The sequence below is a fragment of the Chrysemys picta genome, chromosome 7, assembly GCF_011386835.1.
Source record: "Chrysemys picta bellii isolate R12L10 chromosome 7, ASM1138683v2, whole genome shotgun sequence".
Taxonomy (NCBI): domain Eukaryota; kingdom Metazoa; phylum Chordata; order Testudines; family Emydidae; genus Chrysemys; species Chrysemys picta.
In genome coordinates this window covers 39104064-39131608 of record NC_088797.1, presented here as the reverse complement: position 1 = coordinate 39131608, position 27545 = coordinate 39104064, and the positions used below count along the sequence as shown (strand labels likewise).

General features: G+C 43.8%; 1 protein-coding gene across 16 annotated transcripts in view; it reads right to left on the bottom strand.

Annotated features, from left to right (window-relative positions):
* The window catches only part of TAMM41 (TAM41 mitochondrial translocator assembly and maintenance homolog), a 166539-nt gene extending 162620 nt beyond the window's left edge, over positions 1-3919 (bottom strand). For 10 of the 16 annotated variants that reach the window (XR_010589433.1, XR_010589428.1, XR_010589429.1 and 7 more), the window contains exons 1-2: positions 3642-3918; positions 1835-2014 (exon numbers count right to left, since the gene is read on the bottom strand). Coding sequence is in view for 7 of the 16 variants with exons in the window: in XM_005309065.4 (XP_005309122.1) it covers positions 1835-2014; positions 3642-3779 (318 nt within the window). In the remaining 9 variants the exon portion in view is untranslated. Of the gene's footprint in view, positions 1-1834; positions 2015-2353; positions 2655-3641 lie in introns of those variants that run through there. The other 6 variants (XR_010589435.1, XR_010589434.1, XM_005309066.5 and 3 more) reach the window with 2 other exon arrangements.
* Between the last annotated feature and the right edge of the window lie 23626 nt (positions 3920-27545).

The following is a 27545-nucleotide window of genomic DNA, read 5'->3' as shown; positions in this document are numbered from 1 at the left end:
GTATGTTTTAAAGAGCTAACTCAATACAGAACAGATTAATTTTACAATTCTCCTCCATTACCCCATTAAGCCTAGAAAACCACGATGAAGAATGAAGCTCACATTTTGGTCAGTGTCTTTTTTTAATTATATGACATTATTTAATGGAAAAGCTCTAAAGAGGTTAATAGAGAAACGGTGAATTCCATAGGGTTCCAAAGAAACTACACCAAAAACCTAAAGTTTAACAGGAAATTGTGATGGGATCCCTACCTCTGCATGATAGATTTGTATAAGGATTTTATAGAATGGTTATTATTTTCTACTAAGTGCCATAAGTTTTGAAAAAACTTGACTAGTGCACACACTGGATGGCATGATATTTGAGATAGATCAAAGTGCATGGCAGAATGTCACAGCAGAACAGGAACTATGTTCTGCAACTTTGGGAGGCTTAAAACAGAACAATAACAATGATAATTTTTGGACCAAGTTATGTGCAGAATACTCCCCACCAATTTTTGCTATTTGGGGTACTCAATATATAATCCTATAAGAGTTGGGGGGTCAATTTCAATAGTTAGAAGGATTCACTCTGAAGAGTTTGTTTCCTGTCAATCATAAGTTAAAGTAAAGCTGCCTAAATAATGTAACAGACAGCAGATTTCTGTACATCCCAGGATTCCAATGATTACTAACAGGGTTAACTCCAGAACCATTCTTAACAGACCATGCATGAACAGAATGGAGACCGTCCAAAAGCTGTCATCATCACACAAATTGAAGGGAAAAGCAAGAGTGATGGGTAGAAGTCATAACAGAAGTCTTTATAGCAAAGATGCTGCTCCTGCTCCCCTCAAAGTCAAGTTAAAAAAAACTTTACTTCAAGAGGACCAAGATCGGGCCCATAATTCATACCTCCAAGTGACTTACACACATGAAATACATTAAAGAGGGCCTCTCTTTCCACCTCCAAATCAGTGAGGTGGGTTTTTTGGTGAATGACTAGTCACTTATACCATGCTCACCCTGGTACCCCAAGCCTGAAATTCCTTAGCAAGGTAGTTTTTCCTGTGTTCTTCATTTCATTTCCTGCTTTTGGTGAAGAGATGGAATGTGATTTTCTTGTCATTACCACAAGCTGAGAACAACTTGAAACAGCACTGAGGAGGTGGAAAGGCACAAACACACACACATCAACACTACCTGTTTAGACACAGATGTTGGAGTATGACTAGGCAGAATAAATACTATACTACCGGCACATGATTTATTAATTACACCCAGTGTTAATATGAGAGGGAATCAGAGGTTAAATAAGACAGATGTCAATTACGTCATGTCCCATATTTGAATGGACATCAAAATACAAACAATCCACTCTGCTCTGTGAACTGGCCAATCTCTGAATCTAGATCTCAGTTTTCCCATTTGTAAAATGGTGACAATACTTGCCTCCTTCCCACATTGAAGGCTGTAATGTGTTTAGAATTATTGCTGAGAAAAAGAATACAAGTTCAGCTATTATTGTGAAAGTGCTTTACTTTAACTGCTGAGTGTAATTGTTGCTTTTATTGAGCACAATGTCGTCTCCTGTATTGCTTTCTAGGATTTAACACCTTACTTTGTAAAACAGCTTGAGACACTGAATATTAAAGATGCTATGAAGCAATTAAATAAAAGCTTCAGTTCTAAAGTATCAGTCAAGTATCAGCTACTATCATAGTAGTACTGTAACATAAATGCAAACTGCAATTTGTATTTCCTGAACAGATTCTACCCTAGGCTAGTAATTCCAATATTCTAGATGTAAACATTTGATCTATACAAATTAGTCACAACCTATTGTACTTACCCTACCATTACATTGCACTAAAGTATTGTAGTAAATCCCTGCTCCACAGCTCTGTATATTACTGATTTGCTTTGGCCCAAAAAGTTTTAGGAAGGAATAATGACTCCTATTCTTTAACAGGTTCATCATATGCCAAGTCACAGAATCATCTACAGCAAACACGAAGTCCAGCATATTGTGCTACAAGGTAAACAGAAAAAAAGACACTGTTACATATAGTTTAGGAAACAAGCAATATTCACTCTATAAGATTCTACTGATCTTCACATAATGCCCAGCGATGATAATAGGAGACATCAACACACAGCCAGGACATAACCAACCGATAACTGATTTTTTTAAAAAGCAAATTAATTCATGTCCAACACATTTCTATATAAGACACATCTTTGCATGAGAATCTAATATAATTTTTTCATTTGGAGTTCTCAATGCTTGGAAAATTACGCACAAACCCCAACTCTCAGTAGACTTTTTTTTTTTTTAAAGACCTGATATAGTGAGAAATTCAAACTTTACCTGTAATCAGTTGTAATCAGATTTGTGATGAAATAACAGTTTGAACTGAACTCCAAACCTAAGAGACTTGTTATCTAAACACAACATAGACTAGCTAGTTCAGAACAGTTTTAATTATTATATAACTAGTTATTATATGTAACATTTTGAGATATGCTGAAAGTTCTTGAGGAATGTCTCTCTGCATGCCTTGCCATTTCTGGACTGGTCTGAGGTCTCAGCTTATCAGTGACTGAACAGAGTTGGTACAGAGTTGAACAGACTGTTGTTAAATCTTCCAAGTTATTCTCCCTTCCTCATGTTTGTGGAGAACAATCTTAAAAATGTTAAATTCTTATTTTTCTTTCTTTGCATCTTGTGGTGAGGAACAAGAAGAGGGAGACATTTGGATTGATCTAGTTTGCTTGAAAAATAAAACACAGTGAAAAGGCAAGCTATGCCCATGCATGAAATCATGCAGTTTTGCCAATTTAAAAGAAAATAAAAGCTTCTGGCAGTCAGATATTTAAGGTCGCCCCAAGCATGGGACTGTGTCCCTGACTATGTTCGCTAACCCACTGAAGGGCCTAACCTCTATGAATTTATCCAGTTTTTTTAAACACAGTTTTACTTTTGGCCATCACAACATCCCCATGGCAATGAGTTCCACAAGTTAGTTGTTCACTGTGTAAAAAAAGTGCTTCCTCTTGTTTGTATTAAACCTGCTGCCTATTAATTTAATTGTGTGACCCATGATTTTTGTATTGTAGGGAAATAACACTTCTCGATTCACTTTTTCCACACTTTTCAGCTCAGAAAAAGAGACGACTGAGGGAACTACCTCTCTGGGTGCATTCCAGGGGATACAAATCTGTTAAGGGCAATGCACCTGCCTGGCCCCCAGGGGTGCAGGGGGGGGGAGTGGTTAACAACCCACAGCCAGGCAATACACCCTCCCGCCCCCCCCCGGTGCACTCTGGAGATGATAACCCATAGCCGGGCAATGCCCCCCCTCACCCACCCGTGCACTGGGGGGGGGGGGGCGGGGGTGACAACCCACAGCCAGGCAATACATCCCCCCCGCGCCCCGGTGCACTCTGGAAGTAATAACCCATAGCCGGGCAATGCCCCCCTCACGGTGACAACCCATCGCCAGGCAATGCCCCCCTCTACTCCCCGGTGCACTGTGGGTGTGATAACCCGTAGCCGGGCAATGCCCCTCCCCCCCACGGTGCACTGGGGGGGGGGGGTGAAAACCCGTAGCCAGGGCAATGCCCTGTCCGGCCCCCGGCTGCACATTCCCGCTTACCACGCTCTGGCTGGGGGCGGCCCCCGCCTGTCGGAAGACCCCGGACCCATAGGCGAAGGCCAGGCTGAGCTCCTGAGGGAAGTGAGCCAGGATCCTCCGGAACTGCACCCCCGAGCCGGGCAGCGCCGGCAGCGCCATGAGCGCAGGGCCCGGCAGCAACTGGCGCCTACGCGCTGCATGCGGGGGCTGCCGGGCGGAGCGCGGCGCGGCGCGGCCCCGGCCCAGCCGACAGCGGCTGACAGGAGACGACGGCGCAAAGCAGCTAGAGAGGCCGGCGCCGCTCGGGGAGGCCAGCCAGGTCCACAGCGCCCCCAGCGACGGCCTGGGTCGCAGGAGCCGCTGCTGCTTGGACCGCTGTGGTGCCTTTTTCCCTTCACCCCATAACCCCAGTGTCCCTGCTCTGCTCTCCCCAACCGAGGGGCCCTGCGCCCGACAAGTCCCCACTCACAGTCCCTACACTCCCCACCCCGACTCCGCCACACCCAGTATCCCGGTCCCTGTAAGCCCCCACCCAGTGTTCCTTAGGGTCACCATACGTCCAGTTTTTCCCGGACATGTCCGGCTTTTTGGGCCTCAAATCCCCGTCCAGTGGGAAATCCCAAAAAGCCGGACATGTCCAGGAAAATAGGGAGGGAGGGACCAGCGGTGCTCGGCCGGGGGCTGGAGCCGCTGGGGCCGGCGGTGCGGAGCCGGGGCCGGCGGTGCTCGGCCGGGGGCGGCGGTACTCGGCCTGGGGGCCAGGGCCGGCGGTGCGGGGCCCGGGGCCCGGGGCCGGCCGTGCCGGGCGGTGCTCGGCCGGGGCCGGCGGTTCGGGGCCGGGGGCCGGCAGTGCCGGGCCGGGCAGTGCTTGGCCGGGGGCCGGCGATGCAGGGCCGGGCGGTGCTCGGCCGGGGCCGGCGGAGCCGGGGCCAGGCGGTGCTCGGCTGGGGGCTGGCGGTGCAGAGCCCGGGGCCAGCGGTGCCAGACCGGGCGGTGCTCGGCCGGGGACCAGGGGTGCGGAGCCGGGGCCGGGCGGTACTCGGCCGGGGGCCGGCGGTGCAGAGCCGGGGGCCAGCGGTGCCGGGCCGGGCCGTCACACACTTTCTTAGTTGATGTAATCTTTTATTGAACCTTTCTTAGTTTTAATTATTAAGGCCCTGATCCTGCAAACACCAATTTGAATTCAATACAACTATTCCCACGTGTAAAATTAAGCACATGCTTAAGTGCTTGCAGGATTGGGACCTAATTTGTTTTTTGTCAATTTTATGCTTTCCCGTTTCTGACTTTTTAACTTTTAATTTGCTCTTTTCTGTCTATCAGGATATTCCCTTTACATGTTGTAATCAGGAATTTTGAGAAAACTATGACATATGACGTCTGATCACAGAAGCCTCATCTTGCAAATATTTCCATATACTTAACTGGAAAAGAGATTAAGTCTCATTGGTTTCAAAGGGACTATTTGCATGTTTAAAAGGTTAACATATGCATAAGTATTGGCAGGATCAAGGCCTTTATACTTTATTGCAGTAAATAAGTTTCTGATATACACAGTGAAGTCAGGGCCTATGCAATTACATTAATCTGCAATATTAGATGTACAAAATGCTATGTGATTATTTAGCCAACATTTCATGTGAAACTCTAGCCATACAGACCATAACAACTAACAGCCTGATCCAATGCCTATTAAAGTCTTTCCATTTATTTAATGGGCTGTGAATCAAGCCCTGTGGACCTAATCTTTTTACTCACTAAAAATTTCCCATGTATTATTCATAATTATTATTTGTTAAGCAATCACAATGTACTCAGTGCTGTACATGACATACATAAAAATAGCCGCTGCTTGAGTTTATAATCAATGAGTTTTAATCCTGCTTCCATTTAAGGTAGTAAGAGATGTGCCATTAATTACAGAGCAGAATCAGGTCCTAAAACACATGAGTAAGGTCTTAACAAATTCACGGCCATGAAAAATGAGTCACGGACTGTGAAATCTGGTCTTCCTCCGTGAAATCTGGTCTTTTGTGTGCTTTTACCCTATACTATCCAGATTTCATGGGGGAGACATTTCTCAAACTGGGGTTCCTGATCCAAAAGGAAGTTGCAGGGGGTCACAAGGTTATTTTAGGGCGGGTTGCAGTATTGCAATCCTTCTGTGCTGACTTAAGAGCTGGGCAGCTGGAAAGTGGCATCTGTTGGCCGGGCACCCAGCTCTGCAGGCAGCAGCCCATAAATCAGTGGGTCTCAAACTTTTTTACTGGTGACCCCTTTCACATCGCAAGCCTCTGAGTGCAACCCACCTAATAAATTAAACACACTTTTGAATATATTTAACACCATTATAAATGCTGGAGGCAAGCGGGGCTTGGGGTGGAGATTGACAGCTCACCACCCCCCATGTAATGACCTCACAACCCCCTGAGGAGTCCTGACCCCCAGTTTGAGAACCCCTGCCATAAGTAATGGTGGCAATGCCATACCATGCCACCTTTACTTCTGCGCTGTTGCCTTCAGAGCTGGGCAGCCGGAGAGTGGCAGCTGCTGACTGAGGGCCCAGCTCTGCAGACAGCAGTGCAGAAGTAAGGGTCGCAATACTATACCATGCCGTCCTTACTTCTGCGCTGCTGCTGGCAGCAGCTCTGTCTTCCGAGCTGGACTCCCAGTCAGCAGCTGCCACTCTCCAGCTGCCCAGCTCTCCAGGTAGCACCGCCGCCAGCAACAGCACAGTTGTAAAGGCAGCAGTATCACAACACCCCCTACAGTAACCTTGCAACTCCACCCCCACAACTCCTTTTTTGGTCAGGACTCCTACAATTACAACACTATGCAATTTCAAATTTTATTAGATGAAATCATGAAATTTATGATTTTAAAACTCCTGTGACCGTGAAATTGACCAAAATGGACCATGAATTTGGTAGGGCCCTGCACATGAGGTAATGAGATGGAGAGGAAGGTGTTTACATTTTTAGTTCCTTCATTCCCTGATACAGGGTTGGGGTGAAGATGACATTTGATTGATCAGGGTTAGTGTTTCTTCTGGACCCTGTTTCTCCACCTTTCCCTTTAGAACTGCATGGAAACTCACACACAAAAAAAGCCTAACTGCTCTCAGTGGATTTTGATATTAAAATATGACCAAAAATGTGTAGGTGGAGAAGGCTCAAGTTAAGATTATTTGAAGGAAAATTTAAAGTACAAAGGAGGAAAGAAAGTATTTAATTGGAACATGATTTAATGTGATGACGGCTTGACAATAAAAGACCCTTTAACCATACGCTGCTTTTTTCCTTTACATTTGTTTGTGGTTGAGAACAAAGTCTCCCACTTCCTGGAATACTAGTTTGTTTAGCAACTTTAGCAGAACAAAACACACCATGAACATAAAGTTCCAGATCAGTTGTTTCTTTCAAACAAACAGCTTGTTTCAGTTGTCGAGCTGCAGAAAAGCAAAAGCAAAATAAACTGTTCCAAAATAGACGAAGGAAAGACCAGGCAAGGGATTTCATGAGAGGCCCAGAGCACTGATCTACACTACAAACTTGTGTTGGTATAACTATGATACTCAGCGGGGCCCTGCAGGGGATCCAGAGTCAACCTCAGGTTAGGAAGGACTGGAGAAGTGCTTTCCTTACCAGCCAGGGAGAAGGCCTGGCTGGAGTTACCTGAAGCGAGCGACATAAACAAAACTCTTAAGAAGGGGTGTCATGGGACTGCTGAGATAATGAGGGTGCAGTGAATTGGTGATCCTGTAGAAGAACAGAATTTCTAGCTTTGAAATAGATAAGGTGTGTGACATAATATATTTTATTGGTAATGTCTTTTATTCTGTTGTTGGAAGAGACAAGCCTTTGAGTCTCACAGAGCTCTGTTTCAGGTCTGGGAAAAGTAACCCCATAGTGTCATAGCTAAATACAAGGTGGAATGGATTGTTAAGCATAAGGGGTTAACACATTTTGCAAGAGACTACATAAAGTGAAGTAGGCTATTAACACCTCTGCTGTCATAGTACAAAGGAGGGTTAGTAAGTTATATATTGTTGTAATGAGCCATAAAACCACTGTCTCTGTTGATTTTTGGTGTCTAATAGAGTTATGAATTTAAGCTCCCAATCTCATATTTTGAAGGTATTGTGCAGGTTTCCTTTGAGGATAAGAACTGATAGGTGAAGTGTTTGTCCATGGGTGATAGGGTATTTTTTGTCTTTTATCATTTTTCTGTGTGAGTTTATTCAAGAACACAGTGATTGTCTAGTTTCACCCACATAGTTCTTGTTGGGGTATTTGGTTCACTGGATGAGATACACCACAGGTTGTGATAGGCATGTGTAGGACCCATGGATCTTGAAAGGCATGTTGTGGGGGGTGTTTGTTCATCATAGTAGCAATGGAAATATGTCTAGATTTTGCATTTGTTGTTCTGGCCAGGTCGGGTGCTGCTTTGAGCTGGTGTGGCGTGGACTGTGGGTAGTTTGCTTCTGATGATGAGCTTGGTGAGACTGGGGGGTTGTTTGAAGGTCAGAAGAGAGGATTCCGGAAATATTTCTTTCAGGACGGGGTTCCTGTCAAGTATTGGTTGTAATTGTTTGATGATCCTCCATGTGGATTCCAGTGGAATGGTAGGTGACAACTAGGGATTTTCTCAGTGGGGGTCTTTTTCTGTGTTGAAGTAGGTTCTCTTTGGGTAGCTTGTTCTTTGATGCAATCTAGTTTTCTGATGGAGTGTCCTTTGGTGAAGGCGGTTTTAATTGTGGTAAGATGTGTATCCCAGACTCTTTCCTCAGAGCATATTCTGTGGTATCTGAGTGCCTGGCTGAGAATTTCTTGGTGTATCTGGAAAAACAACAAGGAGTCTGGTGGCACCTTAAAGACTAACAGATTTATTTGTGTATGTTACCATTCCTGATGTCCGATTTGTGTCCATTTATTCTTTTGCGGAGGGACTGTCCGGTTTGGCCAATGTACATGGCAGAGGGGCATTGCTGACACATGATGGCATATATGACATTAGTGGATGTGCAGGTGAATGAGCCCCTGATGGTGTGGCTGATGTGGTTGGGTCCTCTGATGCTGTTGCCAGAGTAGATATGGGGACAGAGTAGGCAACGAGGTTTGCTACAGGGATAGGTTCCTGGGTTGGTGTTTCTGTGGTGTGGTGTGTAGTTGCTGGTGAGTATTTGCTTCAGGTTGGGGGGGTTGTCTGTAAGCGAGGACTGGCCTGCCTCCCAAGGTCTGTGAGAGTGAGGGATCATTTTCCAGGATAGGTTGTAGATCGTGGATAATGCGCTGGAGAGGTTTTAGCTGGGGGCTGTATGTGATGGCCACTGGCCCGGACATCAGGAATGGTAACATACACAAGCCAGTAAGTGAACACTTCAATCTCCCTGGTCATTCTATTACAGATTTAAAAGTCACTATCATTGAACAAAAAAACTTCAGAAACAGACTTCAAAGAGAAACAGCAGAACTAAAATTCATTTGCAAATTTAACACCATTAATCTGGGCTTGAATAGGGACTGGGAGTGGCTGGCTCACTACAGAAGCAGCTTTTCCTCTCCTGGAATTGACACCTCCTCATCTATTATTGGGAGTGGACTACATCCACCCTGATTGAATTGGCCCTGTCAACACTGGTTCTCCACTTGTGAAGTAACTCCCTGCTCTCCATGTGTCAGTATATAATGCCTGCATCTGTAACTTTCACTCTATGCATCCGAAGAAGTGAGGTTTTTACTCACGAAAGCTTATGCCCAAATAAATCTGTTAGTCTTTAAGGTGCCACCAGACTCCTTGTTGTTTTTGTAGATACAGACTAACACGGCTACCCCCTGATACTTGGTGTATCTGGAGTGATTACTGGATCTATAGAGATAAGTGTGGTGATCCATGAGTTTCTTGTATATAGTTGTCAGTGAGGTTCCATTGTTGAAGTGGACTGTGGTGTCCAGGAAGTTGATACAGTTGATACAGGTGTGGGAGTGTTCTAGACAGACTTTGATGGATGGGTGATGGTTGTTGAAGTTGTGGTGGAAATCTGAGAGTGAGTTCAGGTCATCAGTCCAGAGGATGAAAATACCTTTGATGTATATCAGCTATATCATTGGTTTTGTGGTGCATTTTTCCAGAAATTATTCCTCAAGGGAGCCCACAAAGAGGTTGGCCTATTGGGGAACCATCCTGGTACCCCTGGTTGTTCCTATGATTTGGACAATGTTTCTTGCTTTGAAATAAACTATTATATTCTACTAAACAGAAAGAGAGTGTGATTCAAAAGCAGCAGTTGTGGTGATTTGTTTGGCTGTGGAAGTGAGGCAATGGCAGAGGCTGATAGTGGATGAGAAAGTGCTGCCCCCCTTTCCTTCCCAGATGCATAAACCAATATGCTGGGGATTTATGTAAGGCTCCTAAATGGGTTGGAGAAGTTCACGTAACTTGATGGGTGAGAGTTCTCTCACTACTATGGCGTAGAATTCTGTTTCCATGATGGGATCATATGCATTGCTGATTTCAGTGTGAGAAGTCTGTCTTGCACCTGGTAGTGACTTTCATGTTTCTAATGGCATGCTTAATTTTGTAAGTGACGATGTCTCATGTGTTGATGTGGGTGCAGAATTATTCAGCGTTTAAATCTAAAGCTGACTATCTCCTTCTTTCTGTGAAGATCAGCTGCACTTTGCAGCCTCAAGCCTGCCTAGTTTAAGTCTCACTTGGTCACTTTTTGCTTTGCTGACTGCTCTATTATGAGCTAAGAAATTGTGCAATTGCCCAAAAGCACTTGCTTTGAAAGTCTGTTTGTACCTGAAGCCTGACTATGCCCGATTCCCTGTGTTAACAGCAAGTTTAGAGAAAGATACAGGGTATGTTTGTTTTTTGATTGCATAATCTTTTATAAAAATTATTCAGAAAATTTTATTTTTCTAATCAAATGGATTCTAAATATCTACTACAGTCAGGGCCGGCTCCAGGTACCAGCTTCTCAAGCAGGTGCTTGGGGCGGCCGCTCCGGAGAGGGGCGGCACGTCCAGGTATTCGGCGGCAATTCGGCGGACGGTCCCTCACTCCGCCTGGGAGCGAAGGACCTCCCGCCGAATTGCCGCCGCAGATCACAATCGCGGCTTTTTTGTTTTTGTTTTGTTTTGTTTTGGCTGCTTGGGGCGGCCAAAACCCTGGAGCCGGCCCTGATTACAGTATGTCAAGCCCTGCCACATGGAATAAAAATCAGCCTAGATACCGCTGGATTTTTCAATTGTGCCACTGGGAACTAAATATATGTATTTCAAATAACTGCTTGAATAGCTCCCACCTTCCTGGAAAAAAAATTTCTCAGGCAAGTTTAGGTTATGTATTTTCTCTCTCCATTGCCAGTTTCTCTCTTTAATTCATTCTAGGTCTGACTTTTGGCACCATGCTAAACAATCTTTAATGTAATTGGCACATCTTTTAACTACAGTTTGTGCAAAATCAGTACAAATATGTTTGAGTGTAAAATTGCTCATTTATAAATGACATTTATTTACTTATATTTAAATACTATATAAGGGCATAATAATCCTCAGTCCGTAGTTTGTTTCATAGCTACAAGCTTGCTTTCAAGAGGTCTGAGTAATCTAAACTGGTCAACCACCACCTTTTCCTTTATTTTATGAGTTTCCTATACTAATCATGTTTATAAGGTGTAGGCTTGCATGGACACCCCTCACTGTCAATCTGTGAAGGTGGTCATGCCTCTTCACTGTCACACACCTAGAATAGCAGTCTGTACAGGGGAAAATTAGCTGTCTCTAGGGGCTCAAACCCTCGGGCAGGGTAGAACAGTGAACAGTTCAGGGGCCCAGACCCTGGGGTAGGGTGGGACACCAAACACAGTGTAGGGGGGCCCAACAAAGGGGGAGCACCCAACACAGTGTATGGGGCCCCAGCAAAGGAGGGGGGAGTACTGCCACTCCACTGTGTCCCAGCCCAGGGCCCTAACAGCGGCAGAGTGGTCTCCTACCAGGTCAGTGGGGAATCCACCCGCAACACGCTGATCGTATCTCCAGTAGCACCGCAGCCAGACGGTAGTCTGGTTCCTCTCTAGGCTACTTCCTATACTCCCCCTCAAGTACACTGCGAGCGGAAGTCCCAATAACTTCTCAGCATCTGGCGGGTTGGGCCGTACTGGTAGCTCAGGACCCTCCTCAGGACAGCAGAAGACTTCTGCGGGCTTCTGCATCCGCAGTGGGGTGGATACATCCATCTCCTTTGGCAGCTAGCTCCCAACTAGGCTACAGAGCTCACCTTTTATACTTCCTGTTCCTGTCCCTCCCCTCTGCTTCCAGTGTGGAGAGTGTGGCCTTCCTGGTTCTGCCCACCAGGGAGCAGCTGGCCACCCATCACTGCCAATCTCCAAGGGTGGCCACGCCTTTTCGCTACATAAGCTTATAATAATTAACTTTACTATTGGCTTCCTAAACAGATAGAAACATTCCATTGACGTCAATGGAACTGCAATGGTTGATGTCAGCAATGAATTTGGCCCAGTAACTGCAATGCAATCAAAATATCCCTACTATACAGGACTTAACATGTGTCTTGGTGGGGGTAGAAATCAAACTTCATTTTTTCAACAATTTTTACTTTTATTAGTATGGATCATAACTACAGACCATCCAGTAATCCTTTGGAAGTCACTTAGGAAGAAAGTTTGTAGAGTAACACAATGAGCCAAATTAATACTTGCTGTAACTTCATTGAAGTCTGTGGAGACACATTAAATGGTGAATTTGGCTTACTTTCTATGTAAACATATATATTTACAACCAAACACCACTAGGTGTCCTCTATTATTAGTTATACTACTCTCTGCCATGCTAGTAGCAATACCAGAACAACTGCTGTTCATTAGCACATGTTAAATCTTTTCATGTGGGTGAAAAAAGCATTTTATTCTTTGTCATAGTTAATTAAGTGTTGGTCACAAGAACACATGACCATCCAGTTAAAAATAAACACTTTTAAAAGAACAGACATCTGTGTCCACTATTTGGTTATATCCCCAAATAGTGGGGTTGGTCACAGTAGAAGATTCATGAGCAGTTTTGAACTTTAGAATGCCACTGCTGTATTACATGACTTCCATCAATATAAAATTAAAATTAAATAATTGGTTGGCCATTGACTTTTCTTGCACTAATAGATAAGAGAACGTTAGTGTTCCAATAATAATATGTTGGTCTGAGGAGACTGCTGCCTCTGAATGTGCAAGAGCCAAATTTAGCACTAGTGTATAGGGTTACCATATTTCAACAATCAAAAAAGAGGACGGGAGGAGCCCCGCCCTAGCCCCGCCCCCATCCTAGCCCCGCCCCCGTCCTGTCCTAGCCCTGCCCCTTCCACTCCCTCCCACTTCCTGCCCCCTCAGAATCCCCAACCCTCCCCCCCACTCCTTGTCCCCTGACTGCCCCCCAGGACTCCACCCCCTCCCTAAGCCTCCCTGCCTCTTGTCCCCTGACTGCCCCCTCCTGAGACCTTCCCCACATCCTAACTGGCCCCCTAGGACCCTATCCCCTACCTGTCCCCTGACTGCCCCAACCCTTATCCACACCCCCACCCCCTGACAGCCCCCCCCCCGAACTCCTGACCCATCTAAACCCCTCTGCTCCCTGTCCCCTGACTGCCCCCTCCTGGGACCCCTGCTCCTAACTGCCCTCCAGAACCCCACCCCCTACCTAAGCCTCCCTGTTCCTTATCCCCTAACTGCCCCTTCCTAAGACCCCCCCCCAACTGCCCCCCAGGACCCTACCTCCTACCTGTACCCTGACTGCCCAAAACCTTATCCACCCCCCCCCAGAAAGCCCCCCCCGAACTCCCAACCCCCCCTGCTCCTTGTCCCCTGACTGCCCCCTCCTGAGACCCCCCACACCTGTACCCTGACTGCCCAAAACCTTACACCCCCAACCCCCAGACAGCCCCCCCCGAACTCCTGACCCATCCAACCCTCCCCCCTGCTCCCTGTCTCTTGACTACCCCCCCGCAGAACCTCCCTGCCGCTTCTCTGACCCCCCCCCCCGGCCCCCTTACTGTGCTGCAGAGCAGCGCGCTCGACAGCGGGGGAGGGGAGCAGGCTCGGCGCTCCAGATGAACGGCCGGCGATCTGTGAATGCAGGGAGGGAGGGAGAGGGAGAGGAGGGGAGTGGTGTCAAGTTTCAGGAGAGAGGAGGGGGAAGTGACAGAAGGGCTCTGGCTCTGGCTGCCGGAGCCCAGGCTGCTCTGTAAGCCCCGCGCACGCTCTGCATGGGGGGGGAGGAGGGGAAGTCCGGACATTGACAAATTCCCCCCGGACGCTATTTTTAACTCAAAAAAGCCGGACATGTCCGGGGGAATCCGGACGAATGGTAACCCTACTAGTGTATGTAGGTGCAAGCTTCCTTCATCCTGTTGCACCTTTGCTGAATTTGGCTGTTCATAAAAATAATGGATCTATGGATGATTAAACTTGTTATAGGTACTTTGTTATAATAAAATAACTGCAGATATATATGCAAGAGGTATTCTGAAATCTTGGTGGTTCAAGCAGGGGTAGGAGTGGGAGACTAGGCCCTGTTGATGTTACTTCGCCTTGGTTCTATTTATGGCTGTTGTATATTGAGTAAATGTATTTTAAATGGTTGGGTTATGAATCAACCAGTAGTAAAAGTATTCCTACTCTTTTTTTTTTTTCAGGAATATATTACAACTCTTTTCCCTGATTACCACAGACCTGCATCTTCACCCTTTCATAGGAGTTCTTCCCTCCTTTGACAGCTGGCCTTTTAAATCTGCAGCTCTAGCTCTAAAATGCACAATTTATATTTGACTGTTACAGGCTGCACCTTTCTCCTTTTTCTCTACTCATTGTAAGTACCTATTATATTTCCTGCTGGTTTGCCGTTTCTCTTATTCTTTTTGTAAAATCTCAACAGGATAAGTCATGGAGAGTGACCAGGCATGTGCCACCAATATTTTAATATGGGACTTGGATAAGAAAACATCCCCCACCTCCTCTCAGCTTCTGTTAAAGCTTATGTAGCTAGGGTTCCTATGGCTTGAAGAGATAAGGAACTGGGGAATCTCTTTCTGTTTAAACAAATCTCCTTTTTATAACCAAAGTAGGAGGTAACATCACTTGGTAAACAATTCTATTAATACCTCTTGCTGTAAGCATTTATATTTTGTTCTTGAGAACTATGCTGTTGACTTTGGTAACTGAAGATACGGATAATTAAACATATCATTTGAAGAGGGAGGAGGTGTGAAAATCCCTGTTGAGTGGTTTGGGGGTACCTTCCTCAGAGAAATATCTGCTTTTAATGCAATTTGGTCCATTCCATGGCCAACTGAAGGTTCTTCTGAATCATACTTATAAACATAATCTTTAATGGGAGGTTTAGCAGTACACAGAGAGGGGGTGACTCTCCATCTGGGGTAAGGAAACTACTTATGTGAAATTCTCACAGGAAGTTCCTAGAAGCTTCCAAGAGGCTCCTCCAGCCCCAACACAGAGGATAGCACAGACTTCACCACCACAGTCAACACAATTACTTCCTCTCTCTTGCTGATATTAAGGGTGACCAGGCAACAACAAGATTAGTTTCCAGGAGCCAAGATAATTTTTTTTTAAAGTTGTAGAAAGATATGGCTCTCCCTCTACCCCAAGTTCTATCTGGCTGATTGTGCTAGTCAGGAAGGGATTCTGTATTGTGTGTGTGCGTGTGTGCACCTGCAATGATATCCTCTAGTGACTCCCACACAGAGGTTATGGTACTTAATATTACCTGATAATGGAGATCTCTACCTACAGTTAAGGAGGATAAAGGACCTGGGTTCTAGCATCTGTGACTTGAACAGAAATTTTCTAAATCACATGCCTTTTGCGCTATCCCTTCCTTGCTTATTTTAGATCACTGCATGTCTGGCCACATGTATTACTGGTATGTGTGATGGGGGTGGGAACATTGTCACTTTTCTCTGAATTTTATAGGTACTGTATCTTGAATTGGCTTGGCTAGAAATGTTTTCATGGACTGAAGTCTGTAAACAGCACAATATAAAATTTTGGGGCATGAAGATGTTGTTGGGTCTGGTATTATCCATTTAGCTGAGGGAGCAAGCAGCACTTAAAATGCTACTAAAGTGGGATGGCTAAACCTGAAGAAGAGCTCTGTGTGGCTCAAAAGCTTGTTTTTCTCACCAACAGAGAGGCGTCGGCTTCCTTACCCTGGGGGTGCTCAACCTCCGCTCAGCCCCAGGCTCCGCCCCACTCCATCCCTTCCCACCCCACCCTGCCTTTTCCCATCCCTGCTCCACCCTGCCCTGCCTCTTCCTGCCCAGTTCCATTACCCTCTGCTGAGTGTGCCCCTCTGCATTTCTCCCACTCACCCCAGCACCTCCTGCATGCCGCAGAACAGCTGATCGCGACAGGTGGGAAGCGCTGGGAGGGAGAGGGAGGAGTTGATCAGCATGGCCACCTGCAGGCAGGAAGCGCTGGGGGTAGCAAGGGGAGCTGGCTGTCAGTGAGTACTCAAGCCCTGGAGCACCCACAGAGTTGATGCCTATGCCAACAGAAGTTGGTCCAATAAAATGTATTACCTCACCCACCTTGTCTCATAAATTGGGAGGCATTTTGAACACCAGCCAAGTCAAATAATTACTAGAGAATAAAAAATATTGATGGAAAAGAACAAAGATTCAAGTTGAATAATATGAGTAGAGGTAGGGGGCAAAGAATCTGAAACAATAGAAACCTGAAAAACAATAGTACTGAAAAACCTGTGGGTAATAGTGAGTAGTAAAGTAGATGAGTTTCCAACATAGTACTGCAGCAGATGAGGCTCATGCAGCTATATGCTGCATAGGTGTCCAAGTCATGGAGCAGGGAAGTGTTAATTCCTACACAGTTCTGCTGAGACTTGTGGAGTATTGTGTCAAGTTCTGGGCCCTCAGTACAAGAAAAATGTGACAAACATGAGAAATCTGAAGAGCAGCTGAAATATTAAGGGGTCCTGCAGGGATTGATTTGAGTAGAGATTAAATGGCCTGATATGTAATTTCTCTCTCCACACCCAAGGAGGTAGACAAATATCCTTGTTTTACAGATGAGGAAACTGAGGAACAGGGTAGTTAGGTGACTTGCCCAAGGGGACACAGGAAGTCTATGGCAGAAGCAGGAAGGGATCTTGGTGCTCTGGCTTCCAGCCCTGTGCCTTTATCTAGAAGATGATCCTTGCTTTTTTTCAGACAATGCATCTATATTTTACTGATTATTATCCTCCTGAACAAGTGGTTTACAACCTTGCATTTGATTTAGGTTTGGGGGATTTATTTGCCTCTACCATCTTTCCCTGTTAAATTAAATTCCAAATTTCTTGGTTTCTGTGGAAGACAGTTATTTGACTAGATGGCCCACTGGTCTAATCTGATACAGCATTTCCTATATAATTCCAAATGCAAATAGTCTAGTGAAAATTCTGTGTTGCAGTACAAGGTGGTGGTCCTAACCTCATTAATTAATGCCAATTTCTGTTGTAAAGTAGCTGCCTGCTCCCCAGTACAAAACTTGTTGCTCTGAGATAACCTGTGAAGGGGCTGCTACTTGAGGTTGCTGTACCCTCAGAGTAGAGTCTTATGCCTTGTGCAACATGTCCAAAGTGTTTTGTTATTTAGTAGCAAAAATAATGTCTTTTCTATATTAAAAATGTTCTTTAGTCTCTCTGGTCTTCACATCCTCTCTTCCTTAGAAATATCCCGTTTTTGCCTCTGCTTGGAATAACAATACCATTTAATAAAAACATCTACTGGAAACACTTCCCTTAGAAATATGACTGTTCAGGAAGTAAAAACTAAAAATGATCTCACTTGTGGTGGTTTAATAAAAAATGGCCCATTCCAGAGCATTTTAGATGAGCCAGCTTATGTCAAACTGGGAAGGAGTGGAGGGGAACCTAGTCATTGGCTTGATCTATTGAAGGTCAAGACTGCATTCATTCAGGTTAAAATAACAGACTAGTTCAAAATGGATTCTATGTGGATGAAGAAAATTTAGATCCCTCCTTAGCAAATCGTTTTTAGTAGTAAATGTAGTTAGGTCTCTGTTGGGCAGAAACATTGCTGCTATATTAACTATCAGTACTAAATTACTTTTTTACACTTATAATCCTCTGCTTATACGCATTAACTTTACTAAGTGTTACATTAAGAAATTCATGATTGCCTAGGACATCATGGTTTTCAGTATTGCACACGAAAGCCATTTGGCACGGTAGTGACAAAACACAGATCCTCATGCCCTGAAAGCACAAACTAAAGGAGGAATTGTAAGCAATATAGGACCTATGACATAAAGTTGAGCTGTTCTGACTTCACAGGTTTACAAATACACACTATTATACACACAACACATTATAAAACTTAAAAGGGTGAGAGTCCAAAGAAGTAGGCAACTGACTAAAAGTCAAGAGCAGTACAGTATTATACATTATGCATACAAGTATCAAGCTTGACGCAGAATAACACAATATCCCTTAGATGGACTTTCAGATATATCCAGAGGGAATAAATTAAGTCTACATAAAGAGTAAAATGTTTAGTTCTGACAATTTGGGTGTTTTCCTTGTTAAACCAGTAGGTCTCATCTATCTCTTATTCAGACAAAGGGAAAGGAAGAATGGTCTGCTTAAGACACTGTCCTGAGTTTCAAGAGATCAGGGTTATATTTCTGGCTCTGTCACAGATTTTTTGTTACCTTGGGTAAGTCACTGAACTCTGCCTCAGCTGCATCAAACAGAGAATACCTGTCATGGAAGTTGTGAGGATAACTTCATTAGTGTTAGTGAGGATCTCATACCAATGTCACAGCCCCATATAACAGGCATAGTCAGAAGATTATGTATATTTATATGACTCATCTGCATGTGTGGGCTGAGCTAGTGTCAATGCCTTTAAAACAGCTCTAAATACATAGGGGTTTTTTTTTCCACCCCTTATGAGGCATACAGATTATCCCTGGAGCTGTTTGGCTTATAAAGCAGCAAGAGTTTGAAAATAACAGTGAAGAAGAGTTATGTAACCAGAATTGCATCAACATTCCCTTGACTAGCAAGAATGATACCAGCTGTGGTCTCGGGTGAAGGTGTACAGTTTGCATAGTACTGAGCTGCCACAAAATGATCATATAGTAATGTCAAACTTGTTGGATAGTGTGGTCCTTCATAGGGGCTTTTAGAGAAAGGATGCAATACCATGCCTCCCTCTGAGCTTTGCTCACACATACAAGACCTTCAGTTACAACCAGCTGTTTCCTAAAGCTGTGCATTAACTGCAGACTTTGCTTGGCTTTCAATCTTGGGAGCCAGTATCATCCTTTTTTTGCACAGAAAACATGTGCCCTTTAAGAAAACATCATTCTATCAAAATAAAACTTCTGTGCTGAAAAATAGCACTGAAAAAAGGCCATTTTTCAAACCTAAAATGTTCAGTGGAATGTTGCTGTCTTAGAGGAATTGTGGGGATGCAGTTGAGTCACTGACAGTTCAGTTACCACCTCTTTAAAAGGTATTTTAAGAACTTCCCAGGCAGCTGTTTAATCCTGGTACAACTTTTACATATGATGAAGTGTTATAGAAGAGGCCAAAAGATTTTTTTTTTAACCTGCATGTCACCATTTTCCCCCCCATGGAAACTTGAAGCAGCAAGTCATGGTATCCCCTCATATGTTATTAAATGACATGAGTGGTCATCTAAAATATCTCCTGCCAACAAAATAGGAAGGAAGGAATTGAAGGATAAGCTATGGTATGTGGCTGCTACTTGTTGCTTGGGAATGTGAGAAGATAACAGAACTATGGGGTACTGGCTGAATTTATAGTCACTCCAGCTCTGAGTGGTACTGTACTTTGAATGACTGGCTAGTGTCAGTGTTCAAACTCCATGTAGATATTTCAGAGAATGAATGGAGAAAAATCTCCTGGAGAAGATTTTGGAAGCAACGAGGAATTGCAAAAGGAATAAGGCTTTCAGAGACATTATTTATAAGGGTATTTATTGGCTTCCCTTACATTGTTGATCCATTTAGTGAGAACTACTAGAAGAAAATGCTGCATAATTTTTATAAAAGGCTTATTAAAAATGAGGGATAAAAAGAACCCTAGTCTAATAGCAATAAGTAATGCTAAAGTGTTAGACTAAGAGTGCATTCTGTGTGTGGCTAATGACATTCACCTTTTAATCCCCTTGCCTCACAAAGTATATAAGATGCACATCAGTAACCAACTAATGCACACCTTGGCAGAGTTTGTTGCTATATTTGAAAACATTTTTTAAGTGGTCAAATGTTGAATATAGTTTAGTTTCAAATTCAGAGCTTATTACAGAAATTCAATCTAGCGATTCCCACTGCTTTGATTTTACTAACTTTACAACTCCACAGTGGTTCATGAATATAATGGTCTTTTTTTATACATTCATAGACTACAAGGTCATAAGGGACCACTCTGATCATTGTAGTAAGACCTCCTGCATAACACAGGCCATAGAACTTCCCTGAATTAGTTTAAACTGGAGCATATCTTTTAGAAAAACATCCAATCTTGCTTTAAAAATTACCAGTGATGGAGAGTCCATCACAATTGGTAAATTGTTCCAATGGTTAATTACCCTCACTGTTTAAAAATATGTACCTTATTTCCAGTCTGAATTTTTCTAGCTTCAACTTCCAGTCACTGGATCTTGTTAGACCTTTGGCTGCTAGACTGAAGAGCCCTTTAATGAAAATTTCTGTTTTCCACATAGGTACTTACAGACTGATCAAGTCACCCTTAAACTTCTCTTAAGCTAAATAGATTGAGCCACTCGAGTGTCAGTGTAAGGCATGTTTGCCAATCCTTTAATCATTCCTTGAACCTTCTCCAGTTTTTCAACATCCTTCTTGAATTGTTGGCACCAGAACTGTATACAGTATTGTGGGAGCAGTCATGCCAGTGCCAAATACAGAGGTAGTATAACTTGTCTACTTTACCAGATATTCTTTTGTTAATACATCCAAGGATTGCATTAGCCCTTTGGCCACAGCATCGCACTGGAAGCTCATGTTCAGCTGATTATCCACTATAACCCCCCCAATCTTTTTAGAGTCACTGCTTTCCAGGACAGAGTCCCTCGTTCCATAAGTATGGCCTGCATTCTTTGTTCCTAGATGCATGACTTTACATTTGGACATACTGAAACACACATTTTGTAAGCTGAACACAAGCAATCAGTGAGCCAGCTTGCTCTGCATCAGTGACTGTCTTGTGGTGCTTATTTGGACAATTTAGGAAAACTCACTCAGTCATAGAACACTTAAAAGCCAAACTGCTGTGTGGTCCCTTTTAGCCATTTATTGAACAGATTTTTAGATCTGTTCATAAACAAGGCAGCTCCAGTACCTCACATTAATTATTTATGACCCCAGTTACCTTAACTCCTTCAAGCTGAATCTTTGTGTATATCTAAATCAGGACTGAAATTCACCGCACAGAAAAACAAATGAGAATGAAAAGGATGATTATGCAGAATAAATAGCAGGTGACAGTTTGAAAAATCCATTGCAATTTGGCATTTCAAACTAACTTCCCTTCATTGGATGCATAAGGGCACATACAAGAGTTTAGTTGTTACAATCCTGTTGCAATGAATGGTACCACTGAACAGTAATTTGTATTATCTCCCCCTTTAACCTTACTATAACAACTACAGCCTTTGGGGAGCGTTCACACATCCTAATGTAACAGATGGAATATTTAAAATATTCACTATTCTAAACCACACTATCATTCCCATGCCTGGTAAAAGCCACTACAAACAGTGGCCAGCTGCTATCAAAGACATTTCCTACCTTAAGTATAAGGGGAAGCTGTAAGGTAGTCTCATATACCATTGTGTTCTCAGCAAGGGAACTTTGTTAGAAAGTGTGTGCTTAAATGGCTGTTTCCTGATGTGGTATCAGTGAATTTGTGGCCTGGAATTGGAGGACACATAGCAAATCAGTTTTTAATGTTGACCACTGTAATTGATGGTAACAACATGTAAACTCTAAAGGATTCTTTATAACTGTCATGAACAATCAGCTCAGGGCCGGCTCCAGGCACCAGCCCACCAAGCTTGTGCTTGGGGCAGCACCTGGAGGGGGGTGGCGCGGTGTGGTGCTCCGGCTCCGGCCGCCGGGGAGAGCGGGGTCACGGCCGGGCTCACTGCCCTCCCCCCGGCGCTCTGGCTGCCGGGGAGAACGGAGCCCTGGCCAGGCACTTCACCCTCCTCCCAGGGCTCCGGCGCCCTCCCCCCCGGCTGCCAGGGAGAGCGGAGCCCCGGCCTGGGCTCACTGCCGGGGAGAGCGGAGCCCCGGCCGGGCACTCTGCCCTCCTCCCAGGGCTCTGGCCACTGGGGAGAGCGGAGCCCCGGCCGGGGCTCGCCGCCCTCCCCGCGGCGCTCTGGCCGCCGGGGAGAGCAGAGCCCCGGCCGGGCACTCCGCCCTCCTCCCAGGGCTCCGGCAGCCCTCCCCCCCCGGCGCCCTCCCCCCGGCCGCCGGGGAGAGCGGAGCCCCGGCCGGGGCTCACCGCCATCCCCCTGGGGCCCCGGCCGCCCTCCCCTGCCGTGCTGGTGGGGGTGGGGGGGGGGCGGCCGGAGGCTTTTTTGCCTGGGGTGGCAAAAAAGCCAGAGGCGGCCCTGATACAGCTAAAGGTAGCATAAAAATCCCTCCTTTACCTGTAAAGGGTTAAGAAGCTCAAATAACCTGGTTGGCACCTGACCAAAAGGACCAATGAGGGGAGAAGATACTTTCAAATCTGGGGGGGGGGGGAAGGTTTTTGCTTTGGGCTCTGTGTGTTCTCTCTGAGACAAAGAGAGAGAGAGACCAAGTAAGTAATCCAGCTCCTACTGAAATGATATTTACTATTTCTGTAATATTAGATGTAATAGCAAGCAAAAGCATTAGATTATCTTTTGTTTTAGCTTGTGAATTTTCCCTGTGCTAAGAGAGAGGTTTATCCCTGTTTTTATAACTTTATAAAGTTTTGCCTAGAGGGGAATCCTCTGTGTTTTGAATCTGACTGCCCTGTAAAATTACCTTCCATCTTGATTTTACAGAGGTGCTTCTTTTACTTTTTCGTTACAATAAAGTTCTGTTTTTAAGAACCTGATTGGTTTTTAATGTCCTAAAAACCCAAGGGGCTGGTTGGTGCTCACCTTGGTTACTCTCAAGCTTCCCCAGGAAAGGGGGTGAAGGGACATGGGAGGATATTTTGGGGAAACAGGAACTCCAAGTGGTCCTTTTCCTGAATCTTTGTCTAACTCACTTAATGTTGGCAGCATACCGTCCAAAGGCAAGGAAGAATTTGTGCCTGGGAAAGTTTTAGCCTACGCTGGTAGAAATAATCTTAGGGGGGTCTTTCATGCAGGTCCCCACATCTGTATCCTAGAGTTTAGAGTGGGGAGGGAACCCTGACAAGAACATTAAAAAAACATGTTAAAAAGAACATTATTTAGGTTGCAAAATTAAGAACGTGAAGTTAGGAAATGCCAGATTATGGTTACCCATGCAGCCTTAATTCAGCCCCCTTTGTGCATACAAATTACGATACAGCCTATGATTTCATTAGTACACACTTTTTTTTTTTTCTACAGGAGTCCTGCCTCTGCCAGGGCCCAGGATGGATGGTGCTTGGGGCATGGGGCAGCTTTTCATTTTTTGTTCTTATCATCTAATTAGTGGCCCAACGTTACTTACTGCACACCATCCAAGCCCTGTGCTGTACTAAATTATTCATCTCCTCATGGCCTTTTCTAGAAGGCGCATCACCATAGTATCTGAGTTCCTCACAAATAATAATGAATTTATTTCCACATCTCCCCTCTAACAAGCTTTGTCCCCACTTGAAAGATGTGGGAGTGGAGAGTAACCACACAGTGAGCCAGTGTGAGGGCTAGAATTAGAGTGCGATACCTCCTGACTCCCAGCTACATGCTTGAACCTCCAGACAACACTACCTTATTGTCAGAAGTGCTGAGCGTCCACAGCCCCTGTTGACTTCAGTTGCAGTTGTAGTACTCCGCAATCTGGCAAATCAGGATGTAGGTGTCTCAACCGGGATACTCAGAAAATGAGGGACACGCAGTAGTGACCAAACCACCTGCAAAAATTTTGGTGTAAGTGACTTGTTTAGCTTCACAAAGGAAGACTGACAGAGAGAAATGAAATCTCTTGTAGCACTCACCTCTCTTAACTATGAGAATGTTCTTTCTCTTCCTGCAATCCTATGCTTTGTTCACTACACTTTCCAATTTCTAGTGCAAATGAGACAAAGATCCAACAAATAGCCTCATTCACTACAGCTGGTTGTCTTAGCTATCTCTTTGGGAAAGGTGGATGTGTGTGTGTGTCATATGGCTGTGTCAGTGGGACTGACAGCTTCTACTGATTTAGATAAAACACCAGCTAGTTAATTTTCTGATCTTATAAGTAAAATGTAAATTAAAAGAATCTTGATCTTATAATATGAGGTATAGTTGATGGAATTCTCTCTGTCCAGAGCAGAACCTCTGCAATTGAAGGCAATTTACATCAGATGCTTCTGCCCCATAGCATCCACAGCCGTGATGTCATAAATCCCCAAAATACATGTCACATCACAACCTTTGAAAAGTCATATTTTATAAGTATCCAAAATATTTTAGAAATGAATATGTCTGTCTTTAATGCTCCACATGACTTTGGATGTTTTCAGAGGATATTTAGAGTATGTAGCAAGGCATGTTTCATGCATACATTAGGCCTATTGCATCTGGATCAGATGAGAACTGTATAGGGTTAATGTTCTATTTCTTACCTTGGCTGCAAATGCTTTAAGTTGTATTAATTTGACCAAATCTGTATACCTTAATGCCTACAACTCCTATTTGCTGCTCATCTGATCAGTGTATACATTTTCTCTCTAATTCAAAATTTGATTCCTCAAAGGCTTTAAATTCTTTGCACAGCAGCAAATTATAATCTAGAATTTCTGCAGTGGACCCCTTCTTTTGGTCTATATCTCAGTTATTTAATCAGGTGAATGGAAAATACATCAGACAATTGAGCTGGTGTCTGTTATACTATAAAGGACAAGAGTGGCAGGTATTTACTGCTAGCGACCAGTTAATGAGCACATTTTGTCAAATCACTGCAAGCCTTCTTGTTGACTTACTCAAAATTCATCTTAAATGATATGTAATTAACATAAGTCAGTAGTCTTCTTCTTAGCATATGTGCAATGTGGCTCCTGTGGCATGTGACCAGAATTCATAACAGATTTTGGTCCGCTGGTTGGATCATTAGCTTCCCTGGCCCAGGCCAAGTACTGACAGGGAGTGCAACAGGAACACTTATCCATGACCCCCCATGGGTCAGTAGGAAAACAATATCTGAGACTGCAGTGTGTGGTGGGGAAACTGCTTGATATAAATATTAGAAAAACCTACAAGTTTCAGATTTGCTGTTATTGATTGGTGTGAAAGAATTAAATAGACTTAATTGGAACCTTAAACTGGAATATACTTGATGAGCTAGGCAGCTTTGAATACTCAATACATTTTGTGAATGTCATGAATGAAAAGTGTTACCTTGAGCTAAAAAAAGCCATTCTGGTCTCTTGCAGTAAGCTATAATTGCCTCCGAGTCTGTGACCATAGCATCACCAAAATACTCATAGAAAATTGTGTTCACTTCAATGCAGATTTATCCTGGGGTTGCTCAGTCTGGTGCAATTGGCTGATGATTCTCTGCTTCATATAGATCACACAAACAACTGCAGTCATCTGTGCAGAAGAGATGCATAGATGTTTTAATTGGGGTATTGGTTTTTTTGAAGGCTTGATCATATGTAAGGCTTAAACTTTTTCAGCTAATATAAGAGATGGCAGGGGACTCTGTTAGATGAGGGAGAACACTGGTTCAAGTTTTCTTAGTTTAAAGATAAAAGCTGATTTTATTTGATCTTGTGTTGCTTTAGTATTGCTATCGGGACTATTTTTCTCTAGTATACTGTTTATCAGTTAGCCATGTTAATTGTCATCTAATATGATATAGAACCATGTCTAGACTTTGGAATCTCCCAGTAATGTACAAGGGAAGTTTAATTTTATAAATGCAGGCCTCAGCTTTGAGATGTTCTAGACTTCAATTATCTGGTGCAACCTTTTAAAATTAAAACATTTTGCAAAAAATCCATCAATGTTTTATGAAGCATAATGGCATTTCATTGTATGAAAATAGTAAGGATGGATAGGAATTAGTTAGAACAGGAGATGGTTTGTCTAGGACAGTGGCTCTCAACCTTTCCAGACTACTGTATCCCTTTCAGGAGTCTGATTTTTGTCTTGAATACCCACAAGTTTCACCTCATTTAAAAACTACTTGCTGACAAAATCAGACATACAAATACGAAAGTGTCATAGCACACTATTACTGAAAAATTGCTGACTCTCATTTTTACCATATAATTATAAAATAAATCAATTGGAATATAAATATTGTACTTACATTTCAGTGTATAGTGTATAGGGCAGTACACATAAGTAATTGTATGAAATTTTAGTTTGTACTGACATCGCTAGTGCTTTTTATGTAGCCTGTTGTAAAACTAGAGAAATACATAGATGAGTTGATGGTATCCACTGGAAGACCTCAGAATACCCCAAGGGGTACATGTACCCCTGGTTGAGAACCACTGGTCTAGGAGTGAAGGACTGAAATTAAAAATGGAGAATTTAAGCTGAATATCAGGGAAAAAACTTCATGGCCCGTTGTGGAATAGTTTCCCAAGGGAAATGGTAGAAGCACTATAGCTTAGCAAGTTTTAGAGATATATTGGACAAAACACTAGAAGGTGTACAATAGGGAAGCATTCGGTAGGGAAATAGGCTAGAAGCTGGAAAGCTCTTTTCAATCTAACATCTTTGAAATTGTCTTCTGTAGTCAGATCTGCAATTTGTCTTGAAAAAACTGGCATTTGTGCTAGACCAAGTTTGGGTACGTAAAGTCTACAAAGCCATCCACTCCAGTAACAATGATTTTCTTTTGGATGCTATGTGGCTAGCTTTCGAGAGGGCAACGTTAACAGGTGAATCCATGTAAGAGGCTGAAATTTGGAAAAGCATTCCTTAATGCACTGTCAAAAGTATCCTTGCGATGAAGGGACATTTTTCCTCTCTTTTATCAAAATATGGCCAAGATTCAGCTTGCAAATGCCATGATTAATATTAGAGATGAAGACACGCATTCAAAGCCATAGCATCTCTTATCAAGGAAATTTGGCTTCTTTTAACTTTAAAGCGTCCCTCTGTTCTACATTGAAATAAGCTTGGTATCTGAAAGGCTGGAAACCTCAGCAGTTAGACAGATTTGAAGAAAACTATATGTGGTCAAATGACTCATTTCAATGCTCTTTAAAAACCTATCCCACATACAGTTAATATGGGTCTGAGATTATCTCTTACATTTATCTGAGATCTAAAGTCAAAACTTTTGAACCTGAATGCGTGGAGTTAGGCACCTAAATATGTTGCCTGATTGCTAGAAGTGACGAGATCCCACAGTGTCCCTCTTGTCTTCAGAGAAGTAGCATGTGCATGTCTCCATCAAAGTGACATGAAGGAACAGAGGGGAATAGAGTGCCTTCTCACCTTGATGTGTGCAGATGTTTGCCATGTGCTACTCCCACTACTGTTAATAGGACTTGTACATACAAATGTTCATCTCCCTACATGTGAATTTCTATGCAGTGTAACCCACTGGTGAGTGTGTGTTACAGGTCCCCCTCTGTGCTCCCAGGGGGTAAAAGTTGTTAGAGCCCCCACCTACAGAGCCTCGGCTTTCTATCTCTAGTAGCGCAT